The 25,620-nt window shown below is 34.6% G+C and overlaps 6 protein-coding genes across 8 annotated transcripts in view; 2 read left to right on the forward strand and 4 right to left on the reverse strand.

The window, feature by feature from the left end:
* The window catches only part of LOC106129952 (WW domain-containing protein tag-325), a 92,819-nt gene extending 81,351 nt beyond the window's left edge, over window positions 1-11,468 (forward strand). For 2 of the 3 annotated variants that reach the window (XM_013328667.2, XM_013328666.2), the window contains exons 6-13: window positions 721-833; window positions 2,210-2,324; window positions 2,807-2,924; window positions 6,235-6,372; window positions 7,975-8,156; window positions 8,481-8,619; window positions 9,592-9,697; window positions 9,854-11,468. In XM_013328667.2, the coding sequence (XP_013184121.2) occupies window positions 721-833; window positions 2,210-2,324; window positions 2,807-2,924; window positions 6,235-6,372; window positions 7,975-8,156; window positions 8,481-8,619; window positions 9,592-9,697; window positions 9,854-10,055 (1,113 nt within the window). In that variant the 3' untranslated portion in view covers window positions 10,056-11,468. The remainder of the gene's footprint in view (window positions 1-720; window positions 834-2,209; window positions 2,325-2,806; window positions 2,925-6,234; window positions 6,373-7,974; window positions 8,157-8,480; window positions 8,620-9,591; window positions 9,698-9,853) is intronic. The other variant, XM_013328668.2, reaches the window with a different exon arrangement.
* Window positions 11,160-12,686, reverse strand: LOC106129846 (uncharacterized). Its single transcript, XM_013328537.2, has one exon. The coding sequence runs from the start codon at window positions 12,480-12,482 to the stop codon at window positions 11,685-11,687; it is 798 nt and encodes a 265-aa protein (XP_013183991.2). The 5' UTR covers window positions 12,483-12,686; the 3' UTR covers window positions 11,160-11,684.
* Window positions 12,687-13,470: 784 nt separating this feature from the next.
* Window positions 13,471-14,268, reverse strand: LOC106129845 (uncharacterized). Its single transcript, XM_013328536.2, has one exon. The coding sequence runs from the start codon at window positions 14,266-14,268 to the stop codon at window positions 13,471-13,473; it is 798 nt and encodes a 265-aa protein (XP_013183990.2).
* Window positions 14,269-16,377: 2,109 nt separating this feature from the next.
* On the forward strand, window positions 16,378-17,184 carry LOC106129915 (uncharacterized). Its single transcript, XM_013328615.2, has one exon. It carries the CDS (start codon window positions 16,378-16,380, stop codon window positions 17,182-17,184), a length of 807 nt encoding a protein of 268 aa, XP_013184069.1.
* Window positions 17,185-22,568: 5,384 nt separating this feature from the next.
* LOC106129890 (uncharacterized) lies at window positions 22,569-24,119 on the reverse strand. Its single transcript, XM_013328586.2, has one exon. It carries the CDS (start codon window positions 24,117-24,119, stop codon window positions 23,595-23,597), a length of 525 nt encoding a protein of 174 aa, XP_013184040.1. The 3' UTR covers window positions 22,569-23,594.
* Window positions 24,120-24,184: 65 nt separating this feature from the next.
* Window positions 24,185-25,159, reverse strand: LOC132903208 (uncharacterized). The gene has a single exon (XM_060950851.1). The coding sequence runs from the start codon at window positions 25,157-25,159 to the stop codon at window positions 24,185-24,187; it is 975 nt and encodes a 324-aa protein (XP_060806834.1).
* Window positions 25,160-25,620: the final 461 nt, after the last annotated feature.

Below are 25,620 nucleotides of genomic sequence, written 5' to 3' on the forward strand. Positions count from 1 at the left end.
GTAAGTTGTACTTCTTCATATTGGTAGGTATCCAATAAATTGAGTGATGTGTTGAAGATTTAAATTTAATGGATTTTCTTTTGGAAATTTTTGTGTCGTATATATACAAATGATGTTCAGAAAATTGAGCGTAGCACCCGGTAGATACATTTACATCTTTTTTCCCTACGGGGTAGAAATACCTCATCACTCTCAATAAGATTTTGTTGCCATCCCATTAAAAAAAAAGACTTAATGTAATTAAATAAAAAAGAATTAAATGTGTTATTAACCACACATTAAATTAGTTTTCTTTAATTTGACACTTTAATTTTTTCCCCGGCTCTTAAGAATAGAACTCTGTCCTTTTCCCATGCATGTCGTAGAAGGCGACTAAGGGTTAGGTTAATAAATTTAGGATTCTTCTTCTAAGCAATGTTTAGTAGCTTCTCACTATTTGAATCTCAATCCGATCGTGGCCTTACAGTCATTACGAGACTGTTGGCTCTGTCTACCCCGTAGGGAATACATGTAATTAAGTAATACGTGATTATGTACGTAAAAATTAATTTAACTAAACTACTAACTACTAATAAAAAATTTAAATTTAAGATATACATAAAATTATGTTGAATAATATAGACATTTTATACTGATTATTTTCTCCTTCTTTCTTCTGTAGGAATAAACAACTTTAACAACTGTACTTCCTACAGTGTGTGTGTGTGTGTATGTCCACAGAAAGCCCCGAAAGCGCCGGGCACGCCGCCGAGCCCCACGGCGCCGCGCGCCGACCTCGTGCTGCCGCTGCGTCACGCCAGCGTCGACTTCTGCATGCAAATGCACACTAGACGGTATAATATTAGTTTTATTACATTCATTACATATATATAGTCACGTGTATATCCCTTGCGGGGTAGACAGAGCCGACAGTCTTGAAGTGATTGAATGGCCACTTTCAGCTATTTAGCTTGATGACGACGGAAAGAGATGGAGTGGTCCTATTCTTTACATTAATTCATGTTTTTCAATGTAGACCAATGTGCGTTCGTCCGATGAAAATGGTGCAGTGTAGTTTGTTCCGCCGCTTCTTTTACACGTGCGTTTTGGAAGCGGTACATACATATGGCCAAGTATATATCCCTTGATGGGTAGACAAAGCCGACAGTCTTGAAATGATTGAATGGCCGCTTTCAGCTGTTTGGCTTAATGATAGAATTGAGATTCAAATAGTGACAGGTTGCTAGCCCATCGCCTAAAAAAGAATCCCAAGTTTGTAAGCCTTAGTCGCCTTTTACGACATCCATGGGAAAGAGATGGAGTGGTCCTATTCTTTACATTCATTTATGTTTTTCAATGTAGACCAATGTGCGTTAGTAAACGGTTTAGATTTACGAGATCTCTATTTGTTAATTGACGTCCGATGAAAATGCTGCAGTGTAGTTTGTTCCGCCGCTTCTTCTACACATGCCCTTTGGAAGCGGTAGTTAGATTTGAGTGATGTGACAATCAATAAGTCAATAAGTGATACCTTGAATCCAATATTGATAGTATCGTAATTTAATAGTATCTATTAATTAAATATATTAAAATTTAAAAGTAGTAATTAAATATCTAAATCCTTCTACAAAGTGTTACAAATACTTTCCTAAAAACCGCATCAAAATCGGTTCAGCGAAACGCGAGATAATCGCGGACAAACATACAAACAAAACAATATTTCTAAGGTGCACGCAAATATAACTGTACGGCACGCATACCACAGTGCTGGAGCGTACAATGAAGAATTAACACATAAATATAAATAAATTAATTTAAAAAAAAACAGTCATTTCAAGATTGTTGGCTCTGGCTACCCTGCATTGGATATAGATTTTTTCACATTTTCCATTATTACTTCGTTCCATATAGTTGCAGCGTGATGTTATATAGCCTAAAGCCTTTCTCGATAAATGGTATATTCAACTCAAAAAGAATTTTTCAATTCGAACCAGATTCCCGAGATTAGCGCGTTCAAACAAACAACGTCTTCAGCTTTATAATATTAGTATAGATTGTTACATTCCTTTTACCGCTTCTTCTGCACTGACGCCTTGGAAGCGGCAGTAAACTTAGTTTTAAGTAATCTATTTGACGTCAACCAATGTTGTGAAACCAAACGTTTTGACAATTATTAAGCGATATGAAGTATCCCTATAATAATGAATAAAAAATTTGAATTTTCTAACAGGTACACCAAATCCCTTCTGATCACAGTGGGAAGGGACCAGTACCTTCTCCAAGACGAAACTGAGAAGGGCGCAGAGAAATGGGTGTACAACATCAAAACTATCATACACAAATTGGTGAGTGGAATACTGTTCATTAGGAAAACTTGCATGAAATGAATCATGAATGTGAATGAAGCGAAAGACTTATGCAGGGATCGTGTCAACTTTAAACTAACTAACTTTAAACTTCACTGTTGGCTCTGTCTACCCCGCAAGGGAGATACGTGAGAGAGACGTGACTATATGTATGTATGTAAATTTATATTTATTGTACAACCTTTACCTGTATGTGTAATATTATGGGTTAGATGCCGTGTAAAACCTTGACTTACACAATCCATGATAATGGTCTCAGGTGGACCCTGGGTTCCTCTCCGAAGACGTGAGAAAGCAACCAGAAATATCGCCAGGAAGATGATCATGAATATATGTACATATCATGCCCTTATCCCTTACGGGGTGGACAGAGCCGACAGTCTCGAAAAGACTTGTAAGGCAACGTTCAACTGGATGATTAAAAGTTTTAAATTGAGATCGTGATGATGATTTGATTCCAGGGTCCTCCACTACCCGATGATCTCAGTCTAAACCAAATGAGGAACAGCAATACAGACCTCGAGAGTCTAGGTCGAACTCCTCCCCCGTCCAGACACTACCATAGAGGCAAAAAACAAGGTTCGTTTCTATACAATTTCTAATTCTATGTGTAAGTTTTTCCTGGGGGTTAATTTACGGACGTGGCATTGTCTTATGTTGGTTTACCGAAGTGATAGAAAGATTATTTCTTGCCAATGGTCATAGATAGGCTGTAGAAATTTCGGTTAAAGTTTTTGGGCATCATAGGGGCTAAAAGTTGCTTTATATACAGAAGGTACCATTTCTAATTCAAATATAAGATGTATATCAAAGTAGTCTTTACTTGGACCTGAGACTACACCGAGAAAATTTATGTAATAATTCAAATCCTGATGAGGGCATGTAACAAATTTCAGCCAATCTAGTTCGGCTGTTAGAGCGTTTAAATTTGTATTTAATTTGAAATTTATAATTTTATTCAATAACTTTAATCTTATGACAATGGTTACACAAGGTAAGTTGAAACTTATAACACGTATTAATTTTGTCGTAGTTGGCTCAATATTGCTATTGGACCGATAACACTATCCTGGGGTGTGCCTCTAGTTTTTGTATTCCACAAATTTATTATCGCATAATTAACTAAAACTTAATACGTGGTATTTTAAGAAATATTATTGTATTTTATGTAGAGTGTGTTGATTGATTTAAATAAAAGGTAATTTGTTTTAGAGATAGTAACAGTTAGATCTAACACATTATATAAAGTTAGGTTCACAATCTAGGTTTATTTTCTATTTGTATTTAAAGGTTTAGGTGATTATTTTTATTTATATAATTTTTATTGCCATAATATCAATGATAAAACTAGTAATTTTAAAAAGAAATATTTTTTTTTTAAATTTAATTGAATGTACTTTTAACATAAAACAATGAAGTCATCTTTTATAAAATAAAAATATACATTTTATGCATCGTTTACGTTCGTTTCACATTATATAAATATACAAATAGAGTAGGTACCAAGCACTTCTAATTAATGATTGGTGTTAACATTATAAATAAACTTATCAATCAAAGAAACCACATCAAAAGGTGAATAATTTATTTGTTCATCGCGTAATTTACATAAACAGTACAAAATGTGAACTCTTATTTGTAACACCGTGTTTTCCTAGTTAAACATGACAAATTAATTTCTTGGTAATACCGTTTTCCTTATTCTGTTAGTTTAAGGTATCTGCAGCTTCTGGTAACAGTTATGGTGAAGTCTCCGGTTGAATTATATCGTTTTAACCAATTTATATGGTATTTGTGTCTTTATTCACTACAGTTTTCTATTAGGCACTATTCGTTTCTAAATCTTATTCTTGAATAGTTAATTTAGAACTAGGTTTTCCTTTATCAACATTTTTTGGTGTTTTAAATATTTATTCGGATTTGGTGTTTATCAAAAATGACAGTTTTATGTGGTTGTGTATCTGATGGATTTCGTCGTTTGAAATCATGTAAGATTTTGTTTTTAATTTTCTGTAAATTCAATCAATATGTCATCTATGTAAATTATAAAGAATTTCCAATTCTTTCTACTTTATCTTTACCTATTTTATTATTTATTACTGCACAACTGTCATTTGTTTCAGCAAAATCACTTGAGATATTAATCTCTACTGTTATTTCAGTTTATAACATTGATGTTAATTTAATTATTCCTACCTTGCCTATCAGATTAAAACCAACCTTGAATTTATTTACGATATATTTCCCAATGTCAACAAAGAATTTCGACTTCTTCAATCGCTTATCTTATGTTAGATCTAGTTGTGAATCCACAATTAAACGGAGCAATCACCACAGTGCGCAAATCGCTTCATATCAATTGTACTAAAGATAAAAACGATAAATAATTTTATCGATCAGCAATTATAACAATTATCAATATTTCTGTTAATAACAGGCTGCAGTGTTTCTTGAAGATTCTCCTTGCAATGTATTTATTGCAAATGTGTCATAAATGTGATGAATTTAAAACTATTGTTGTTGATAACTAGTGTTCTGATGATTCTGATCAAATGATTCCAATGGATTGTTGCGTTGTTATTGTGACAATTATAATTTACCTACCAAGGAGGTGGACTTTTTAGTTTTTGTGACATTTAGAACTGATACTGGTCTATTACACTTGTCTTGTGTTAATACTCGCATGTTACCTTAATTAAAATTATACAGACTATGGAGAGTGGTACCACTGTGAAACATTTTTTAAGTCATAATGTGAACGTAACAACGAATGTGCCCAAAAGAAGTTCCGTCAAGCATCGCCCTTCGAAAATAAACCAATTTTTTCACAGAAAAAGCTGGATCATACGTATGTTTCAATAAAATTAGTTATGTACGGAATGGCCTAACAGTTACATGTTGCGTTGACACAAATGTTCTTATACCATGACCATGCTTAGCTGGTTGAAACGAACCACCATCCACCGAGAGCTATTTTTATTTATTGTCAATTTAACTGACAATATATTTTGTTTTTCTTTTAAAATGAACTAATTTTATCAAATAATTGTTATTCTGTTTTACTAGTTCTACGAGTTTGAGCTAGACAAGAACAATGATTCATTCTGATTATTTCGTTAAATACTAACAATTTAATGAGCCTTAGCGAAATAAATTAAAATAACAATCAACCGAAAACAAAGTCAAATAAAAATTAAAGAGAAGGATTTAAAGATATAATCAAAAGATAACGATTTAAATATTACCTGACATAGGATTTAATGCCTACTACGGATAAAGTATGCTAGTAATTGTCGCATAGACTTATCGGTACGGTCGATAACATATCTGTTTATCTCTAAGACCTAAAATTCATTCTTACGTTCTTCAAGAATTAAGTTGAGGCACACGGATATCATTCAAACGTGTTGTTTTATCATTTCTTAACCAAATACAAAGAAAAATTTGACATTATCATGTGAATTTATTTAGTTTTCGTTGGATCAGCCTAATGGATATCTGAGAAGGTAAATAGCGTCATAAATACAAGCGTGTCTTTACAAACTCGTTTGTAATTTCAAATTTCCGTGTATGTTTATACTCTTTCTGTATTGTCTAAATATCCTGCAGTTGGTTAAGGTTTATTACATCATTGAAATCTTCTTTTTTATATCTGTTCTTCAATCTAACTATTTCATTTTCGTGTCAGCACGTTTTTCTTTTTGAAAACAATATGTATATAACATTTTGATTATTAGCTATACTATTATTAATTTTTATTAACTTAACTGGAATGGTAGTAGATGTGGCTTTATGGTGATCTTCTGTCTGAAGTCTACCCATTTCTAATACCTTTTATCTCGTGGCTTTAGCTTCATGTGTTTGTATGTCCTGACTTTTTGTATTCCAGCTGGTGGCAGCAGTAACGAAGATCTGAGCGACACTACAGAGGTTTCCATACAAAAGTCTCATGTCAGGAGCAGACTGAAGAAATTCTTCGCCAAACGCCCTGCCATGGAGGTTCTAGTCAAGAAAGGAATCTACAAAGGTTGGGATTCTAATTAAATTAGTGTCAGCTTTCACATTTTGCACAGTAGATTTTAGATCTTAGTTTTTAAATAGTGTGTAGATAGTTTGGAAAGTTTTGGTTGGGTAAATTTGAAATAGTGTTTGAGTTACTTAATTACAAATTTACATTTTGCTGCTTTTAAAAAGTTGATACAAATTTTGTTAAGTAACTTGAATGATTTCAATATGGCTTAATATAATTGGCGCATGGTTTTGGTGTATTTAAGTATTATAAGATTCGTTCAAGATGGATTCCCGTTCATCGATGGATCATGCTTATTTTAAACAAGGATTTGGTAAATCAATATACAATTGATACGAAGCTTCAAAATTTTTTCTTTGTTTTTATCATTTGAAAACATTAATTGTTTTAATTGTATAATCGGTTAATTTTAATAAACTTAAAAATCATGTAAGTAAATATTATGAAGTGTGAATTGTGTTGTAGGTTGTTCATTATTTCTTTTCGCTTGCTTGTAATTTGCTAGAAAAACATATTTGTAAAATATGATTATTTAAAATTGGTGTTTTATTTATTTGGTTTTACCTTTTTATATCCTAAACTAACTTAATAACTCTAAAATTAATTCGGTGGATGGTTGTTGAATTAATAAGTTTTAAATATTTAACATTGTCAGTTGTTAATTTAGATTTGTATATATTTTAGAGCAGGCATGATTTTGTTTAATAGACTTGGTGTGTATTAATGATGTAATTAGAATTTTGAATGTGTCATAAATATGTAACTAAGTAGGTAGTGTATTTAGTTATTTATTGTACAATGTGTTTAGTACAATAGACGGACTTAATGCTAATACCAAAGTAATGTTACAGTCTATATGGGAGTGTCATCATCATCATCGATCATATAGAAATTTATAATTATAAAATTTCTATATGATCGATGATGAAAATCGATATGAGTACAGGTACAATATTAATAATATAATAATATAACTCTTCATTGGACTAAAAATGTAAGTGAAATATACAAAAAGAAATCCAATGGAGGCCTAATCGCAGAAGTTTCTCCAGGAAACTGATTTTGGGTCATTCCTTCAGCGGTCTCCGTGTTTGTCATGGTTGCGTGGCTGAAGGCTATCCCAGAAAAGCAACAAGGCAACCACATAGGATTATGTATAATTAGTCGACTCTCTTTTGACCTACGTGACCCTTGCTGAAGGGAGACCAAAATGAGCTTTATTGTGGTTAAACTACACCAGGTGGAAATGTTTATTCTACATTCCAGTGGTACTTAAATGGATGGTTCTAACCGAGAACCAATAAAACACTTTTATTAGTTAGACTTACCTAAGCAGAAGTCACATTTTTGTATAATATCAGCCTATCAGAGCGCGCCTTTGAACCCGCGAACTGTCCGCTACCTATTAACATGAGCGAGATATCCGGAATAATTTTGTTCTTGGATTTTAAGTTTAATATATTTGATAATAAGGTCTGTATTTTTTTTGACTTTACATTCGGTTTGATTCGGCGGTATTTTTAAACATGGAACTGTACTTAAATGGTCTTGTATTCTAGTTAAGGATCTGGTTTTAATATTTTTTTTACTCCCACACAGATGAGCCCGTCTTCGGTCGTAAGCTGGACGAAGTGTGCCCAACAGAGAAGGGCGTTCCTCGTGTTCCTCACTTCGTGGTCGCTTGCATCAAGGAGATAGAGAGTAGCGAGGAGAATATGTGCACGGATGGACTTTACAGAGCCAGCGGGAACCTGAGTCAAGTCCAGAGAATAAGGTTACAGGTCAGTATGTACGGCTCAAGAGATATCTGGCCCGTCTTCTATACAACAATCAAGGCGAGTCGGCACAGCTATCTTCTGAGCCCATCGTACATGCGTATATCCGTTTATATCTTTGTTTACAGTCCTTGAGGCTTGGAGCCATGGACTCCAGGCTCCAAAGCAACATGATATAGGGTAGTATGTAGATGAGAGAGAGAAAGAGAAGTTGCAGAATTTACAGAAATTTGTATAAAAACACACACATCAAAAAAGGTGTTTTTTCTTCTTAAGATCGACCATTTCCTTTGGAACAAATGATTTTAAACAACTAATGATTTCTTTCAGGTGGACCAGAACGACCTGGGCGCTATAGAGAACAACAGTGACATCCACGTTCTGACTGGCTCCCTGAAACTCTTCTTCCGGGAGCTGAAGGAGCCGCTGATACCCTGCAGCATGTTCGACAGGGTCCTGGCTGCTTGCTGTAAGTTGATTCTTATTGTTCTTCACCATTTTCTGATACAGTATATTATCAAAGGTCGAATCGATGAGGTATACCAGAGTAAAATTCGTGATGAGCACAGAGGAATATTCTCGGCCGTGTACTATCTTTTCTCAGTTATGTACATTAGTTTGAGTACTAACAGATACTCTTACGGCGAGGTAAAACATCTTGAGGAAACCGCCACATTCAGCAAATGGTATATAATCATGATTAAATATGGGTTAAGTTCCCTTGCTAAGATTCCGGAGATCAGATAATCAGATTCAAAACTGTTGGCTCTATCTACCCTGCAAGGGATATAGACGTGATAATATGTATGTATGTAACGGGATCGAGGTAGACGTTATCAGTCAACTGACCCAACATTATTTTACCGATTGTGTCATAAGAAACCCGTTGAGAAAAAGATAATCTTTAAGCCCCCATACTGTCTGACTTGGTGACCCAAGGCCAATACCCCCAAACTGGTTAAAACTAGTTTTTACAATTGCACTGATAACAATATATGATAATACCAGACGTGACCTATAGATGTTATCACGTCACGCACGAGTTCATGTTAAACATAAACATATGTTATTTTGCTTATGCAAAATGATAAAATGTTTTTCTTCTTTGTTTTAAAATTTTTAGCATCCGGATAGTAATTTAAATGATAAAATGCATCTTATCAATCTATCATTACCAATTTACCTAGCTTTAGAACTTTGGATATGTTCAATATAAGGAACATAAGCAGTACCAAATACTGAAATCAGCCTTACAATACAATCATTGAATACCTTTTGATGTGCCATTATCATATACCAGTACTTGACAAAATAGTACTTATCTTACCTTGGTCTTAGACACTCTTTTAGATTCCACCAGAGAACTATCAAAAGAGAAATTTTCTGAAATTGATGCGTAGGTATGTGGCAATATTATTAACAAAAACTAATTTTGTTACAGCAATAAAACCAAGGGAAGCGAAGATTAAGGAATTCCGGGACATCATCCAGGCACTGCCACAATGCAATAGAGAAACTCTGAAATACTTATTAGAACATCTTTTAAGGTAATTTAAATTATACTATTATCTTTTGAATTTACATCATAAGATATAATAAATGCTTTAATTTTCGGTGGACGAGATAATTTTTACTCATCATTTTTATAACAAATATAACGCTTAGCTGAATTACAAATAATTCTTACTGTTTGATTTTTTCAGGGTCACGCAATATAGCGAACGTAACAGGATGCACACGGCTAACCTAGCCATTGTTTTCGGCCCCACACTTCTCTGGGCTCCGGCTGAACAAGCACACAACATTGCAATCGATTGCATCCAGCAAAATAACGTCGTCGAAGTCCTTCTAAACGATTTCAAGGAAATATTCAATGAAGACACCAAAACCAAGAAGAAAGCGTGACTCTGACATCACCGGTCTCTCCGGTATTAAATTGAGCCCCAATACTCTGTTCTTGGTAAATTTCTTTACTGAATTTGAGTGACATGGACTTCTTTAATGACTATTAGCAAATCGGTGTCATGTAAAATATTTTACCGATACGAATAGTTGAACGTGACTACGTTGTATTGTTGTGTTATTTCGTGTGTATTTGAGTTTTAAGAGTGCTTTAACCAGTTTTAAAGTGAAACGGACAATATATTTACTATTTTTAGGAACTTATATGGATGATGTTTTTATGATAATATCGAGATCAAAAGATCCGTTAGTAATTTTATTAGATTTATGATCTCTGTCAAAAATTGTTGAAATTTAACATTTTTGGATTATGAAGAGGTTCCTTTACATTGCAGATACAACCAAGAAAAGTGCCAATATAAAAAAAAATATACCAAATTAATATTTGAATATACCTTCTGCAAATTTTCTTTTTAAGAACTGATCATGTAATGAACGTAATATATGCCTGTTATGTATAAAATGATGATGCATTGAACACTAAAGAGAAGGACGAGTAATAAATGAATTGAACGTATTCATCCAAATGAGTGTTGTGATCAAAGCAATATTATTACGGAAAGACTGCGTGAGGCTCTAGAAATAATAATATATTCAGATGACGATATATGAAATGTAACACGTGTTATAGATTTATTATTTTCGTGTGATGTAGATGGTAGAGATATCCTGGTTGATACAGCATTATTTTTGGGGCCAACTTTGTATATACGAGTCCTGTCATTGGCTTTTGAAGTCAGCTTGTCTTGTGTGCCTTACAGAATGTAAATATTCATCATGGGTGAATGAAATGTATGTGATAATGTATTGTATATTCTCCTTTTGTTTTTAATTAGCTTGCGAAGTGACGGTCTAGTCGTTACACCTCAACTTTTCCTGCTAGGATCAGTTCAGACGTATGAATATTTCGACAGATATTTTTAGCCATTTTAGACAAGAAACTGAACTAGGAACCTTGTGACTGTAACCTACAGGCAATATTTCAAATTTAACATTATTATTACGAGATTTTTCTTTTTTTTATCTTTGTTCAATTTTGACGTCACCTTTATATGAATTCAAAATAATAATGTGCTGACCTTAATTATTTTTGACTAAGTCTGAACTAATCCTCATTGGATTGAATGCAGTAAATCAATACTCAAAAGCGTTGAATTCAAACAGATATGTAATATTTAATGAAGTATAACATAATAACTAAGCTAGGAACCAAAGTGTGTATTTTTCGGCTGATAGAATATTTTAAATATATTTGTTGCGTAGTTATTATTACGAATTATGTTAACGCCAATGTATGCTTGGGAATAAATATTAATAGACAATGACGTTACATCAAATAAAAACCACGTATTTTAACTTAAATGTTTTTTATTTAGTGGTAGAGATAAATTTACCTACAATACATATCACACTATCTAAGACCAATAAATTGATGTAGTCACGAACTTTTCAGTTAAAAAAGTTGTATTGAAAATCGTGGGACAAACCACAGCCATGTACATAATTAAATAAAACACTTTCAAGAGATAAACACAATTAAGAAATGTCATAATACTTTACTGTAAATTCTTCTCACTTCCTCGCTACTGCCATGACCCATCCTTGGTTGCCTTCGTTTGTTCTAAACACCTTGTTCAGCCACCCTGACTCCAAATCTTCATAATCAGCTTGCGTGAAATGTTGAAGGAATTCAAACCTCTTTCCTTGCAACTTATCCAGCTCAATCTCCAAAGCGTACTTAAATTGGTCCTTCCAATCCTCCACTTGGACACTCTTGAAGCCACTGTTGTGTAGGATTTCTCTATACTCCGTTATAGTGGCCATATCGTAGTCGCGATCGATCAAATACTTTTTAAACTCTTCAGTGTATTTAGTCTCATCTTCCCCTCTGACATAATCAGTAAATAAGACATAACCATTAGGTTTCAGCCATTTGTAAATCTTTTTAAATAGTTGATCTTTATTGCGGATATGGAGAAGAGTATCCCTTGAATATATGAGATCGAATGAGTTCTCTGGGTAATCAATTTTCGTGCAATCTTGGAACTCGAATCTGACCTTGTCTTTGAGGTGTGGTCGTTTATCTAAATGTTTCCGAGCAATTTCGAGCATGTTCTCTGATAAATCTAGACCAAGTACTTCGGCTCCGTATTTTTCAGCGAAAAGGAAACTGTGACCTCCCAGACCAGAACCCACGTCCAGTACTTTAGGGTTCTCTCCTAACTGGACATGCTTTAGAACTTGCATGGTCGTGGTTATTCCACCAGTAGATAGGAAGGTCTCGCCGAAGATCCACTCGTACTTTTCAAGTCCATGTTTAGAATATTGACCATTGTCCAAAAATTTATGATAATTTTGCTGGTCTGTCATGTTACTGTAAATAAGTATCGTTTGGCTGACGGGTAACTACAGAATAACGTCAATTGAATTATTCCCGCTATTTATTTGATAGATCACCGTTTCGATAACTTGTTTACTTTCGTTTATCTTAAACTTGACCCCAGACACATCATGCCATATTTTTATCCTGAATTAGGTAATTCAATGATTAGCAATTTTTCACGATATTGTGACACACGTGAATTTTCACCTAAGTACTGCTTTTTAAAACGCGGTCTTGAAGTTTTTAAGTGTTCATAATAAATCATTTGTGTTAGATGACCTACCCCTGAGTTAGGTAAATACTTAAAAATAGAAATACCTAACTAACAAAATGTGTGAGATCCATAACAATAATGTTTGTCTACCTGACTTTTAGTAGTATACAATTACATTTCCGACAAATGACCAAACAAATTACGAGGAAGGGCGCGCCCGTGTCAATAGTTAATTCTAAATCGGGGCCAGACGAGGTGTAATTATCTGCAGATACTGAGGTAATAAAATGTAAATTTCACGTGGTAAGTACAGATATGTAATTTTGTACATATGTTTATGCTAAGAACGATTAACTACTTTATGGATTAAAGATTTTCACGGAAAAAAGGATAGGTTGATAGGTACTAAGAGAACTGCATCTTAATATGAAGTTCTTTTAAAGAAGCAATTACCGGTATAAGAAAATCGAGAAACATGTGACTGGTAAAGCTAAATCATCTGATCTCATTTTCTCCCAACAGCCAAAACCCATCCCTGATAACCCTGTATTGCTCTGTTTATTTTGCTCATCCACCCTGACTCCAAATCTTCGTAGTCAGATTGTGTGAACGTCTGCAGAAATTAAAGATTTTCACAAAAAAAATGATAGGTTGATAGGTACTAAGAGAAATGCATCTTAATATGAAGTTCTTTTAAAGAAGCAATTACCGGTATAAGAAAATCGAGAAACATGTGACTGGTAAAGCTAAATCATCTGATCTCATTTTCTCCCAACAGCCAAAACCCATCCCTGATAACCCTGTATTGCTCTGTTTATTTTGCTCATCCACCCTGACTCCAAATCTTCGTAGTCAGATTGTGTGAACGTCTGCAGAAATTCTGTTCTTTTTGTTTGTAACTTCTTCAGTTCAACCTCCAAACCATTCCTGAATTGATCCTTCCAATCCTTCACCTGAACATCTTTGAATCCAGTGTTTATTAGGATTTCTCTATACTCAGATACAGTAGCCATATCGTAATCGCGGTCTATCAGATAATTTTTAAACTCTTCAGAGTATTTCGTTTCATCTTCCCCTCTAACGTAATCAGTAAACAAAATATAACCACTGGGTTTCAGCCACTTGTAAATCTTCTTAAAAAGCTGAGCCTTATCACGAATATGAAGGAAAGTGTCTCTGGAGTAAACAAGATCGAATGAGTTCTCTGGGTAATCAATTTTCGTGCAATCTTGGAACTCAAACCTAACCTTGTCTTTGAGGTGTGGTCTTTTATCTAAATGTTTCCGAGCAATTTCGAGCATGTTCTCTGATAAATCTAGACCAAGTACTTCAGCTCCGTATTTTTCAGCAAAAAGGAAACTGTGACCTCCCAGACCGGAACCCACGTCCAGTACTTTAGGGTTCTTGCCTAACTGGACATGCTTCAGAACTTGCATGGTCGTGGTTATACCACCAGTTGAAAGAAAGGTCTCGCCGAATATCCACTCGTACTTTTCAAGTCCATGTTTAGTATACTGCCCTTGGTCCAAAAACTTTTGATAATTTTGTTTGTCAGCCATTTTTTTCTTGTGTACAATTACTTCAGAATGAATCAGGAGGACACAAGTCGTCTATTTATGCGTAAGACTGCTGGCATGATAAGGTGTTTATTTTGCTTTATCTCAAAATTAACCTTTAGCACATCACACCATCTTAATTATATCTCGCTTACTCAGAAGGTGTGTTTTCCATCAGGATATTAGACTAACTAATTATTACTACGACACTATTATAGTAATTTTAAGATAAAAATATTTTTAACATAATATATCTTTAATAAGAGACTTTTACATTGAAATTGAATTACATGATGTAATTTTAAAGATTCTTGAATCGAATGATGAAACTTTTAAGACTTTTTACGAATTTTTAAAGAAAATCCTCAAAATGTTGTAGAGTCGGCACTTTTCGGTGCCTTTTTAATCATGATATTTATTTGATGTATCTAAAACATTTATAAATCTAGCATTTTTTAAAAACTACTTACTTCAGATTTTCTTTGCTGTGTTGGTTATTATAAATAAAAAGGAATGGCTCATCAGTTTAGGATTCTTCTTTAAGAAGATTAGCTTTTAACTTACCATATATACATTCATATAGTCACGTCTATATTTCTTGTGGGGTAGACAGAGCTAACAGTCTTAAAAACCCTGCAAGGCCACGTCAAGCTTGTTGTATGGCTGCATGATGGAATTAAGATTCAAATACAAGACGAATCCCAAGTTTATAGGCATATCCCTTAGACGCCTTCTATATCTTCTTTTATCCTATTACTTGTACTATCTCTAATTATCAAGTCCATATAAGTTTTATAGCTAAACGTAGCCTTCTTGTGCTCTGTCTACCCCGCAAGGGGTCGGCATAGCCCTAAGATTATCAAGACCAAGAGGACCATCAAATTCAAGGAGATTTTACAATCTTACATTAAGTTCCAAAGTTTAACACGATCAATGAAAACAAAAACATATCTTCAGAATATGTATAAATAATATACATCACTACGATATGATAAAGTCTCTCAATGCATAATCATATCCGTATAGTGATATGTGTTATTTCAGATTTTATACGTGACGTACAGTGAGGTTTGACCTTCGGCAGATATTTTTTTCTTTCTTTCATGCATATAATCACGTCTTTATCCCTTGCAGGGTAGACAGAGTCAGCAGTCTTGAAAGACTGACAGGCCACGTTCAGCTGTTAGGATTAATGGTAGAATTGAGATTCAAATAGTGACAGGTTGCTAGCCAATCGCCTTAAAGAAGAATCCCAAGTTTATAAGCCTATCCCTATGTCGCCTTTTGCGACAAAGAAAGAGATGGACTAGTAGTCAGTTTGACTTCGTTTCTAGTCTAACTCTAGTTCAACATACATAAAATCACGTCTATATCCCTTGCGGGGTAGACAGAGCCAATAGTCTTGAAAATAATGATAGGCCACGTTCAGCTATTTGGCTTTGAGGTACAATTGAGATACAAATAGTGACAGGTTGCTAGCCAGACAAAAAGAAGAATCCCAAGTTTATAAGCCTACCCCTAAAGGCGACACCTTTTGCGACAAAAGAAAGAGATGGAGTAGTAGTTAGTTAGACTTCGTTTTTAGTCTGACTATAGGTAAACTTGATAAAAGAAACTCATATTTTTTTGTCAGCATCGTCATCTTCCGTTCGCCTATTACCTCGATCGTAGATTGGGTTAGAATTTTACACGAAGCAACTCCCGTCTGCACTCATTTCTTGTTAGATTTGCAGGAGAACAAGTATTTGATTGAGACCAATAGCTCAGTCATTTGTCAATCCGCAATAAAATATAAGAGAAAATATTTTAGGCTTATTAACTTGGGATTCTTCTTTTAAGGCGATGGGCTAGTCTTCCCCGCAAGGGTGACGTGACTATATGTATGTATGTTTGTTTATCACCAAGTTACGTATGTTACCACATGCCATATTAGCGGTGTTAATATGGCATCATAATGTCATAGGTTATGAAAACAAACCTAATCTCATTAAATACCTATTAATTATAACGAGTAAATAAGTTATCAAAACGGTGATCATACATAAATAGAGGGAATTTTCTAATCTCTCGCTCATTCTCTGATCAACAGTTCGTAGAGGAGTACTTGTAAAAATGGCTGACATGCAAAATTACCAAAAGTTTTTAGACCAAGGACAATATTCCAAACACGGTCTTGAAAAGTACGAGTGGATCTTCGGTGAGACCTTCCTATCTACTGGTGGAATAACCACGACCATGCAAGTTCTAAAGCATGTCCAGTTAGGAGAGAACCCTAAAGTACTGGACGTGGGTTCCGGTCTGGGAGGTCACAGTTTCCTTTTTGCTGAAAAATACGGAGCTGAAGTACTTGGTCTAGATTTATCAGAGAACATGCTCGAAATTGCTCGGAAACATTTAGATAAACGACCACACCTCAAAGACAAGGTCAGATTCGAGTTCCAAGATTGCACGAAAATCGATTACCCAGAGAACTCATTCGATCTCGTGTACTCGAGGGATGCTCTTATCCATATCCGTAATAAGACTGAGCTTTTCAAGAAGATTTACAAGTGGCTGAAGCCTAACGGTTATGTTTTGTTTACTGACTACGTCAGAGGGGAAGATGAGAGAATGTACACTGAAGAGTTTAAGATGTATCTGAAGAATCGGGACTACGATATGGCAACGATAACTGAATATAGAGAAGTGTTGGAGAAGAGTGGCTTCAAGAGGGTCCAAGTGGAGGATTGGAAGGACCAATTCAAGTATGCTTTGGAAATTGAGCTGGACAAGTTGCAAGGGAAGAGGTTAGAATTCCTACAACATTTCACGCAAGCTGATTATGAAGATTTGGAGTCAGGGTGGCTGAACAAGGTGTTTAGGGCGAACGAAGGCAATCAGGGATGGATTCTGGGAGTAGGTAGGAAATTAGGAGATTGAAAACATCTAGTCAATAAATATGGTGTATAAGACATTTTAGAGGTAAGAATAATTGGTTACGTGTAACATTTTAAAAAATTATTCGTTTTAAATACTTACATTAAATTATATGTAAATCTGTCCTGTCTTGTGCCGTGTTGAGCAGTTAAATTGATAAAGGAAGGTCATATTTTTCAGATTTTGACACATTCTACATTCTAGAAAGTTTAAAGCATTAGTAAAATATAAAAAAATAGGTTAAACTTACTGTTTGCTAAGCATTCCGCCTTGGTATGACGCAATAGCTTTAAGCAATTGCCTGAACAGTACAAATATTTGTTTTATAGTAATTCTTGCATTATATTTTACATATATATACATTTTTAATTTAATAATTATATTATTGTTGTATATTTATGTAACTAAATATTGTTTTAATGAATAATTATTTTTGTTCTGTTCATATGTAATAAATATTATAAACCTGAAGTGTTTGTTTCAATGCGCTAATCTCAGAAACTACCGGTTCAAATTGAAAAATACTTTTTGCGTGGAATAGACCATTTATCGAGGAAGGCTTAAGGCTATATAACAGCACGCTGCAACTATAAGGAGCAAAGAAATTATGGAAAATGTGATAAAAACGGGGAAAATTATTAATTCTTAAGGGCTTCAATGAAGCCCAAAATAACTATTCCACGCGGACGGAGTCGCGGGCACAGTTAGTTTATGAAAAACGGTCAATTAAATTTTGACTAAGACGACGACGACACACGATGCCTTGAACATCCGTAAATCGGGTTTTATTCAGACTGACCTACCAGACCCTCGGCCCATTCACCATCACAGCTGAATGTGGCGTTTAGTCTTTTCAAGACTCAATTTGTCTGTCTATTTAATTGAGATAAGATAAAATAATAAGACGAAATTAAAATAAAAACACAAGGTGATACAAATAAAACAATGTCAAATTTCCTGTACTAATCATGTATTATTACAACGGAGAATTTAACTTCAGCAATTTTTCATAATCTTGGCAGTCTTTTTTACTGTAATTTAGTATTATGCAGTCGAAAAGGAATGTCTTAAATTAATACGCCTTATTAAAATAAAAAATATTGCTCAAACAAAGGCTTAAACTATTTTATAGGTACCTAATTACTTATTAGCTTAACAATATTTATTAACAAAATAAAGAACATATTTTACGGAATTTTATAACCAATTAAATTATACTCAGAGATATATAATATTGGACATGGTTAATTTGTAAAAAAATATTCAAATAATGTTTTTTCAACTAAAATTTTTCTTTACATTTCTGACTTTTTTCTCTTCAGCAATAAATTCCTACATAAGTGGACCTCCAAATAAAATATAACAGTGTATCTATGTGAATAATATCTTAAAAATAACAAATTATATCAAAATGTATAAAACAAACTTATATCACTAATATTTTAACATCTATTTAATATCATAACATTTTATCACGGCAAATGTAACCTAAATACAAAAAAATATGTAACAACAAGTCAGTAACATTTAAAAAGTACAAAAAAACATTAAAATAGCAATGATTTTTCCATCGTCATGTAAAAATAATATTTTTAAAACTGAATTTAGTCAACATATTTAAAATAATGAATCTCCAAATTTTTTTTTAAACACAAAAAGTTTTTAAGTAATAGTGGTCAAACATTAAAATGCAACAAATACCTACATTTAATAAGAGGGTTATTTTTAAATCAACATGTTATACGTATTCGAAACTATAATGAATATCAACAATACTATTCGAGTTTAAACCTCAAACGTATTACTCGAATCGCCGCATACCTAAAGTTGGTTACAAAATTAGAAAATGTTATCACTATGTATAAGTTTATACTGTACGTATATTTTATACATACACTATAATCGTAACATTTTGTTTAAGACTTATTGACACCAACATATAATAACAAATAATTAATAACAATTAAAAATGATTTACATTATATCTAAGCATTCTAAAATATTACATCGCACGAAATAAGTTACTATAGTAAAAAAGCTATCTAATTAATAATTCAAAGCTCATGTTTCAGGTTCAATCGACGGTAAACCATATGTATAAAAGTTTTGTAACTGTATAGTATATATAAACATACATATATATGTTCCTGAAAAGGAATCCCTGTCTACCTTTTCGCTAAGACAGAAAGACAATTTCCATATAATGACATGAAAGCGAGTTACCTAGCTAAAAGACAATTATTCAGCTGAATAACATAAAAAGTCATCTGAAAACTAAAAATTTTTATTCTTTCCAAAGAAACTTGTCCAAGTCGCCTATTTAATTACTTTAAAACCATCATATGAACATTTTGTGATGAGTATGTTTATGTTACGGCTAGAAATCCAAGTGAAAATACACGATAAATACTAATAAGATTGTATTCGGGTATTTTGTGAAAATTCACTTGAAAACACGTATGAAGGCATATTAACGACAGACAAATAAGTTAATAAAATCATAAATAAAAGACTGGATAACTCATAATAAATGTGACGAAACCATTCATATATGTATAGTCAACGCAACTAATAAGGCTTTTGTTGCGACCATTCTTAAAGCTAAAAATATTTCAGATTTTTTTCTTGTAAGCTTTTAACATTAACATTTGTAAAGTAGTAAAATTATATTGTATTAATGAGTTTACCGTCGAATAACGAACCCGCTTGCAAAAAAATGTACATCGCTTCGTTAACAGAAATTTGTTGTTGTAGCCAAAGCTGGTCCAAAGTTGGTCACCAAAAAAAAACTCTTTTAAAGTCGTAGTCCCAGATGTCTACGTATGAAAGTAGAACAATTATCATTCGACATCACCTGATTTCAAAATAGAAACCATACATTCCAAATTTAAAAAAGAATGTAATTTTTTTGCACGCGAGTATTTTAAATTCTTTCTCACAACAATTCGTACAAAACGTTTTATATGGATGTACAAATATATAAAAAGTGCATAAAATGTTCCAAAAATGTGTATCATTCCAATTTGATTCACCTACTACTACGCTATCATCGCAAAAGAAGCATAAATTCTACAGATATACATTTGGATATTACCTTCTAGGATAAGCTCTATTTAAAAGCGTTGTTTTTAACGTGGCAACATTGAAACATTTTTTTTTGTATTTTTTTTCCGGTACCAACTTCTATACATCTTTCCGAATAAATGAGCGCTTTAAACTGATTTGACAACTAACTTTAAGACAATAATATAATATGTTTCATATTTCCTTTCTATCTAAATTCGGTCTTATGCGAACCCGGCATATTTTTTGTGTTAAACACAATCTGCCTGTTGGTAAGCAAGATGAGACCTAAGGTCTAGGTTTAAGGCCTAGTTTTGCCTTGAAAATCCAAGTTGTACTCTGCAAACGCAAGGGAGATGATAAAAGTAAGCATTAACGTACAATATAATATAAATAATATATCACCTTTAGCGTTCGCCCGCGGATCCGCCCGCATTTACCGGAAAATCCCGATAATTTCCGTTCCCGCGGGAATTTTAAGAAATCCTCTCTCGTCCCGAAGTCCACATAAGTAATCAATATGCTAAATTACATATATCTAGACCCAGCAGTGTGGGCTATGCGTTGTCTATCATTCATTAAGTAATGGAAAAGTATTATACATATAAATAGATTAATATTAGGAAATGGTTGAACGGCCTCAAAATAGTATGTCTGCCCAACCCAGAAACCCAAAAATGGGGTCAGGAAAACCTCTGTAAATACACCCACGAATTTTTGCCCTCATAATACATTTTGAGATAGGTACGCTCATTCATTAATAAGGTTAATTGTCGGTCTGTTTATAGCAAAATGTAACAGTCTACTTCAATTCATTGTAAATGAGTTCTTACTTAATTCTTAAGTGCGTTCCCGTGGGAATTAACAAAATAAGTTTAATTTTATCTAAATGTCAACTTCAGTCAATGGTTCCTTTTCATATTCTATCTAAATATATATAAAAGATGACTGACTGACTGACATATCACCGCACCGCCAAAACTGCTGGCTCTAGAGATTTTAAATTTATCATGTAGGTTCCTTATGTGATCTAGGGGTGCAATAAGAAGAGTACTCTCGAAATTCCCACGGGAAACGAAATTCCCGGGAATTTTAATTTTATGGGGACGAAGTCTATTGTTTACACAGACAAATATTTGGCTTTATGATAGAATTGAGATTCAAATAGTGACAGGTTGCTAGCCCATCGCCTAAAAGAAGAATCTCAAGTATATAAAGTGACCACAGCTGAACGTGGCCTATTGGTCTTTTCGAGGCAGTTGGCTCTGTCTACCCCGCAAGGGATATAGACGTGATTATATTTATGTATGTATGAAAAATATTTGTGGAATTGCTTTAAACCAAGACACCAAGTGTTGCTTTTAATTGAAATTGTTGAAAAAAATGTCTCCATATTGCCTTCAGTCATTTTCATAATGAATTATAAATTGATGGAGTGACTTTCGATTAAACATATGTACAGGAATTTAAGTCTTTAAAAATGCTGTAGTAAAAGTACTGCAATTACGTTTTTTTATGTGAACAATATTTGTAACAGAACTAAGTAATTAAAAAAAGAAAGGGTTTCTTTTGATTTTTTCCTTCAAAATTGGTGAGTTTACACAATATCAATCATAATGTAAATGGACAATGCAAGAAAAAAAAATATATCGTTCAGAAATACCGTTTGTAGATTTTAATATAAATATAAAAATTTTTTTATGGTTTTTCTTCGTCGTCACCGCTCGGCCTCCTTATGAGTTATTCCTTTACTAGCATCGTGAACCTCAAAAAAATTTAAACAATAGCTTATGTCATGTCATGTAAATGAAGCATAGCTTTGGTTAAAGTTAACGTCTAATGGTACAACCGTTAAGAAAAGACATCTTTTTTTGGTATATACATACATATAGTCACGTCTATATCCCTTGTGGGGTAGACAGAGCCAACAACCTTGAAAAGACTGAATGGCCGCGTTCAGTTATTTGGCCTAACGATAGAATTGAGATTCAAATAGACCTAGGTTGCTAGCTCATCGTCTAAAAAAAGGTCCTAAGTTTGTAAGCCCTAGTAGCCTTTTACGACATCCATGGGATAGACATGGTCCTATTCTTTTTTGTATTGGTCTTGGGAACCACACGGTTTTTTGGTTATCGTTATTATTAGAATTATGGTACATCCCACACATAGTTTGGACTGGCTTTGTGAAAATCTTGAAAAACTAACACTTGTCATTATCAACAGCTGGCTCTGTTTACCCCGCAAGGGATATAGACGTGACTATCATGTGTCATTTCAAAATCTCTTTACTGCTTGCTTCATAGGAACGGTTAAAATTAATATTTCTAAAATAATAAACAGATTTACTCATTTATTTATATGCAACAGGCGCAAAATGCTGAAGATTATTACAACCAAAACAAATCCAAACAATTTTACTTTCAAGGATACGAAGGATCATTCAAATTTGAGCCGTGAGACCTTGGCATAAGAATCACGACATCCTTTACGACCTTGTGTAAATCAAAAACAAAAGTTTTATCGGACTTTTCAGTGCTTTTATTTGGAAATAATGAGGGCACTTGGCCTTGACTATTTGTGGGTCACGCGATATAGTCATCGTCAATTTTTTTGTTGTCTACTTTTGTCCTGATTTCGTGGTTGAGAGGTCAATCCGTGTGGTTTTGGGAAGAAGCGTATTCTATACACTACTGTACTGCTGGAACAGTGTCCTTGGTTCTAATTCTAGTGCTTTGTCATTTAACACTTACATCTAGTAACTGTACCTAGTTGGTCGGCAACTGGTATATAGGGTACCGTAAGCAATAACATCGTCTATGTATCAAAACTGTAACGAGAGCGTTAATGTAAATAAATACATAACCCTCCTTATGGGGCAGTCAGATAAAAAGATAGTATGATTTCTGAGACGTTTTAACCTTATGTTTTTGACACATTAGTTAAGAATGAAAATATAGGCAGCTGCAGCAAAATATCGTCACTTCTGTAGCGCTTTTAAATAATAAAATTTATCGTGTTAAAAATGAATTACGCTCTATATCTCAAAAAAAGATTTACATCAAATTAGCTGGAATTTACATATTAAAGGCGTCACTCCATCATAATTATCATACTTGCTATATAACAACCATTGTATGCTAAATTACGCTTACCACGCGGGGCTGAAAACTCAGAACAAAATCACAACTAATTAGGAACATTTTAATACAAAATAAAACTATATACTTACTCGCTACACTATCTAATAACATTTTAATTGGTTTCTCCATAACTATCCAAAGCACAAATGTCAGTGGCACCAATATGTTACTACTATATAAAAAATATTAACAGTCAATCAGTTATGGGTGCTAAATCTCGTCTGAATCTGACCTTATTGAGTCATAATTCGACGTTTTGCTCCTAAGCATTCTAAGAAAAGACCCCACTGCGAATATGGTTCTTCTGTGCCTATGAAATATACCCTGGTATAAAGCTTCTCTCAATGCCTTCCTGTCATCAGTTATAGAAGGCTGCGTGCTAAGCGTGATGTCGGAATGAGCCCCGATTGATTTCTGATGCCGCAAACTACCATGCTTCTTCTCCAGAGACTTTTGGTTCGGCAAGCTCATCGTTGATTCTATGGACGAATTTTTAGTTTTCCTCAAATTTAGCATTTTCTTTCCGGACGTCTGCGATTCGGATGTCGATCTTGACGGCGCCAGCTTGGACCTGTGCAACGGATTGTTAGAACCTTCCGGGTGGACCATGATCTCGACGGATTTCTGGCTGACAGCGCTAGACCGCGTCAGCGTCCTGGGATGTGACGTCGTGGGTTCCGCTTTAGGCACCCGCTCCTCTTTAGGCATACTCTGTTCATGCTCCAACGCAATCATTGTGAATTTTTTTTTTATGTGCGCCAAAAACCAATTGATCGATTAATTTGAAAAGCGAGGTCACGTCACATCATAGGCGGTCTGGACTCATCAATGCTGTTCGCGGAGGGCACGGTCAAATGAATAACAACGTCGGGATTGGCCGACAGCTCGCCGGTGACGCAATTGTCACAACAATTGCTGAATGTTATCGTCGGCACCTTCGCATCACTATCGATATTCACAGATTGCAGGTTTTGTGCTAAACAATCCACATTAGTGTCCTTATCTTGTTGGTCATCGGGATTTGCGCTCATAATCGGTGCAAGCCATTCCTTCTCGTCCTCCCCTCCTTTATCTATTTCTGGTGTATCATCGCGGTTCGGTAAAAACGCACAATTTTCTCCGGTCACATGAAGTCCGATCAGATCCGCCAAGTTAACATTGAAGTTTTTGTTTTTGCCCGACTGTTGCGATTCTTCTACAGTCTTTACTTCTTCAGCTATTATCCGATCATTGATTATTTCAAGTTCCTCTTGCAGAACTTCGTCGTCTTCATAAAATTCGGATAAAGTTTTTAAATTATCGTACCAGTTGCCTAGAAAGCTGCTAGGAGGGCAGGGCTGCTCGGCGTTTGCTCGGCGGTAGGTGTCAATCAATGGCTGTAGCGACTCTTCATGCTGTTTAAATAGGTAATGGTAAGTCTGGCTGACGGTATGAAGCGAGTAGGAGGAGTGAGGACGAGGTGCGACAGATGCCGACGGTTTACGTTCGAGACAGCTACGCCATACGTTGTCGCGCGCGCGTTCACTTAGTATTGCATTAGAATTAAGAATCCTTTCAAAGTCCGACACTTCTCTGGCTTCGCTGATCTGCAATAGCAGTTTGTTCTCCGTCCCTTTCCCGCAGACAGTTTGACACGGCCTCTGGTTGTCGCTGACCTGTTTAGAAGGATAAAGAGACTTAGTCTTGTTACAATCGATTCGTTTGCTATTGCATAAGTTATGACTTTGAGGTTTGGAGGTTGAATGCCTAGGTTTCGGATTATCTGCATACTTCATAGGTATTGAGAGGTTTTGAATAGAAACGGCGAATGGTACTTTTTGTATTACATTTCTGTTTTGGTTTTTGACGGTGATTTCGCTGGGTTGGTCGTAACGTTTGGATATTTGGGTGGATTTTGGACGTTTCTGGTGGAATCTTTCGTATCGGACACGTTTAGCGTCAGCACTGCGAGCTGTTCTGACATATTGGGTTTTAGGTCTTTCGGCAAGACAGACACTTTGGGCCCTTAGGGGTATATCGGCACGGGTGTCCCTAGGAACAGCCAGTTTTGGGTCACTGGGGCGTTTTCACGGGACGAGCGGTCGACAAGTGGTGCTTCGTGATACTGGCTTGCAATGTTCTCCGAATTGAATGGAGTGAGCGTAAAAAGTAATTTATAACGGTAGCGTGCCTTGGCCGATCGATTCAGAGAAGTCATAAAGTAAGGAAAGTATGGAATTGACACATGTTCCTGCTT

This window comes from Amyelois transitella, chromosome 22, assembly GCF_032362555.1.
Source record: "Amyelois transitella isolate CPQ chromosome 22, ilAmyTran1.1, whole genome shotgun sequence".
In the NCBI taxonomy this organism is placed as follows: domain Eukaryota; kingdom Metazoa; phylum Arthropoda; class Insecta; order Lepidoptera; family Pyralidae; genus Amyelois; species Amyelois transitella.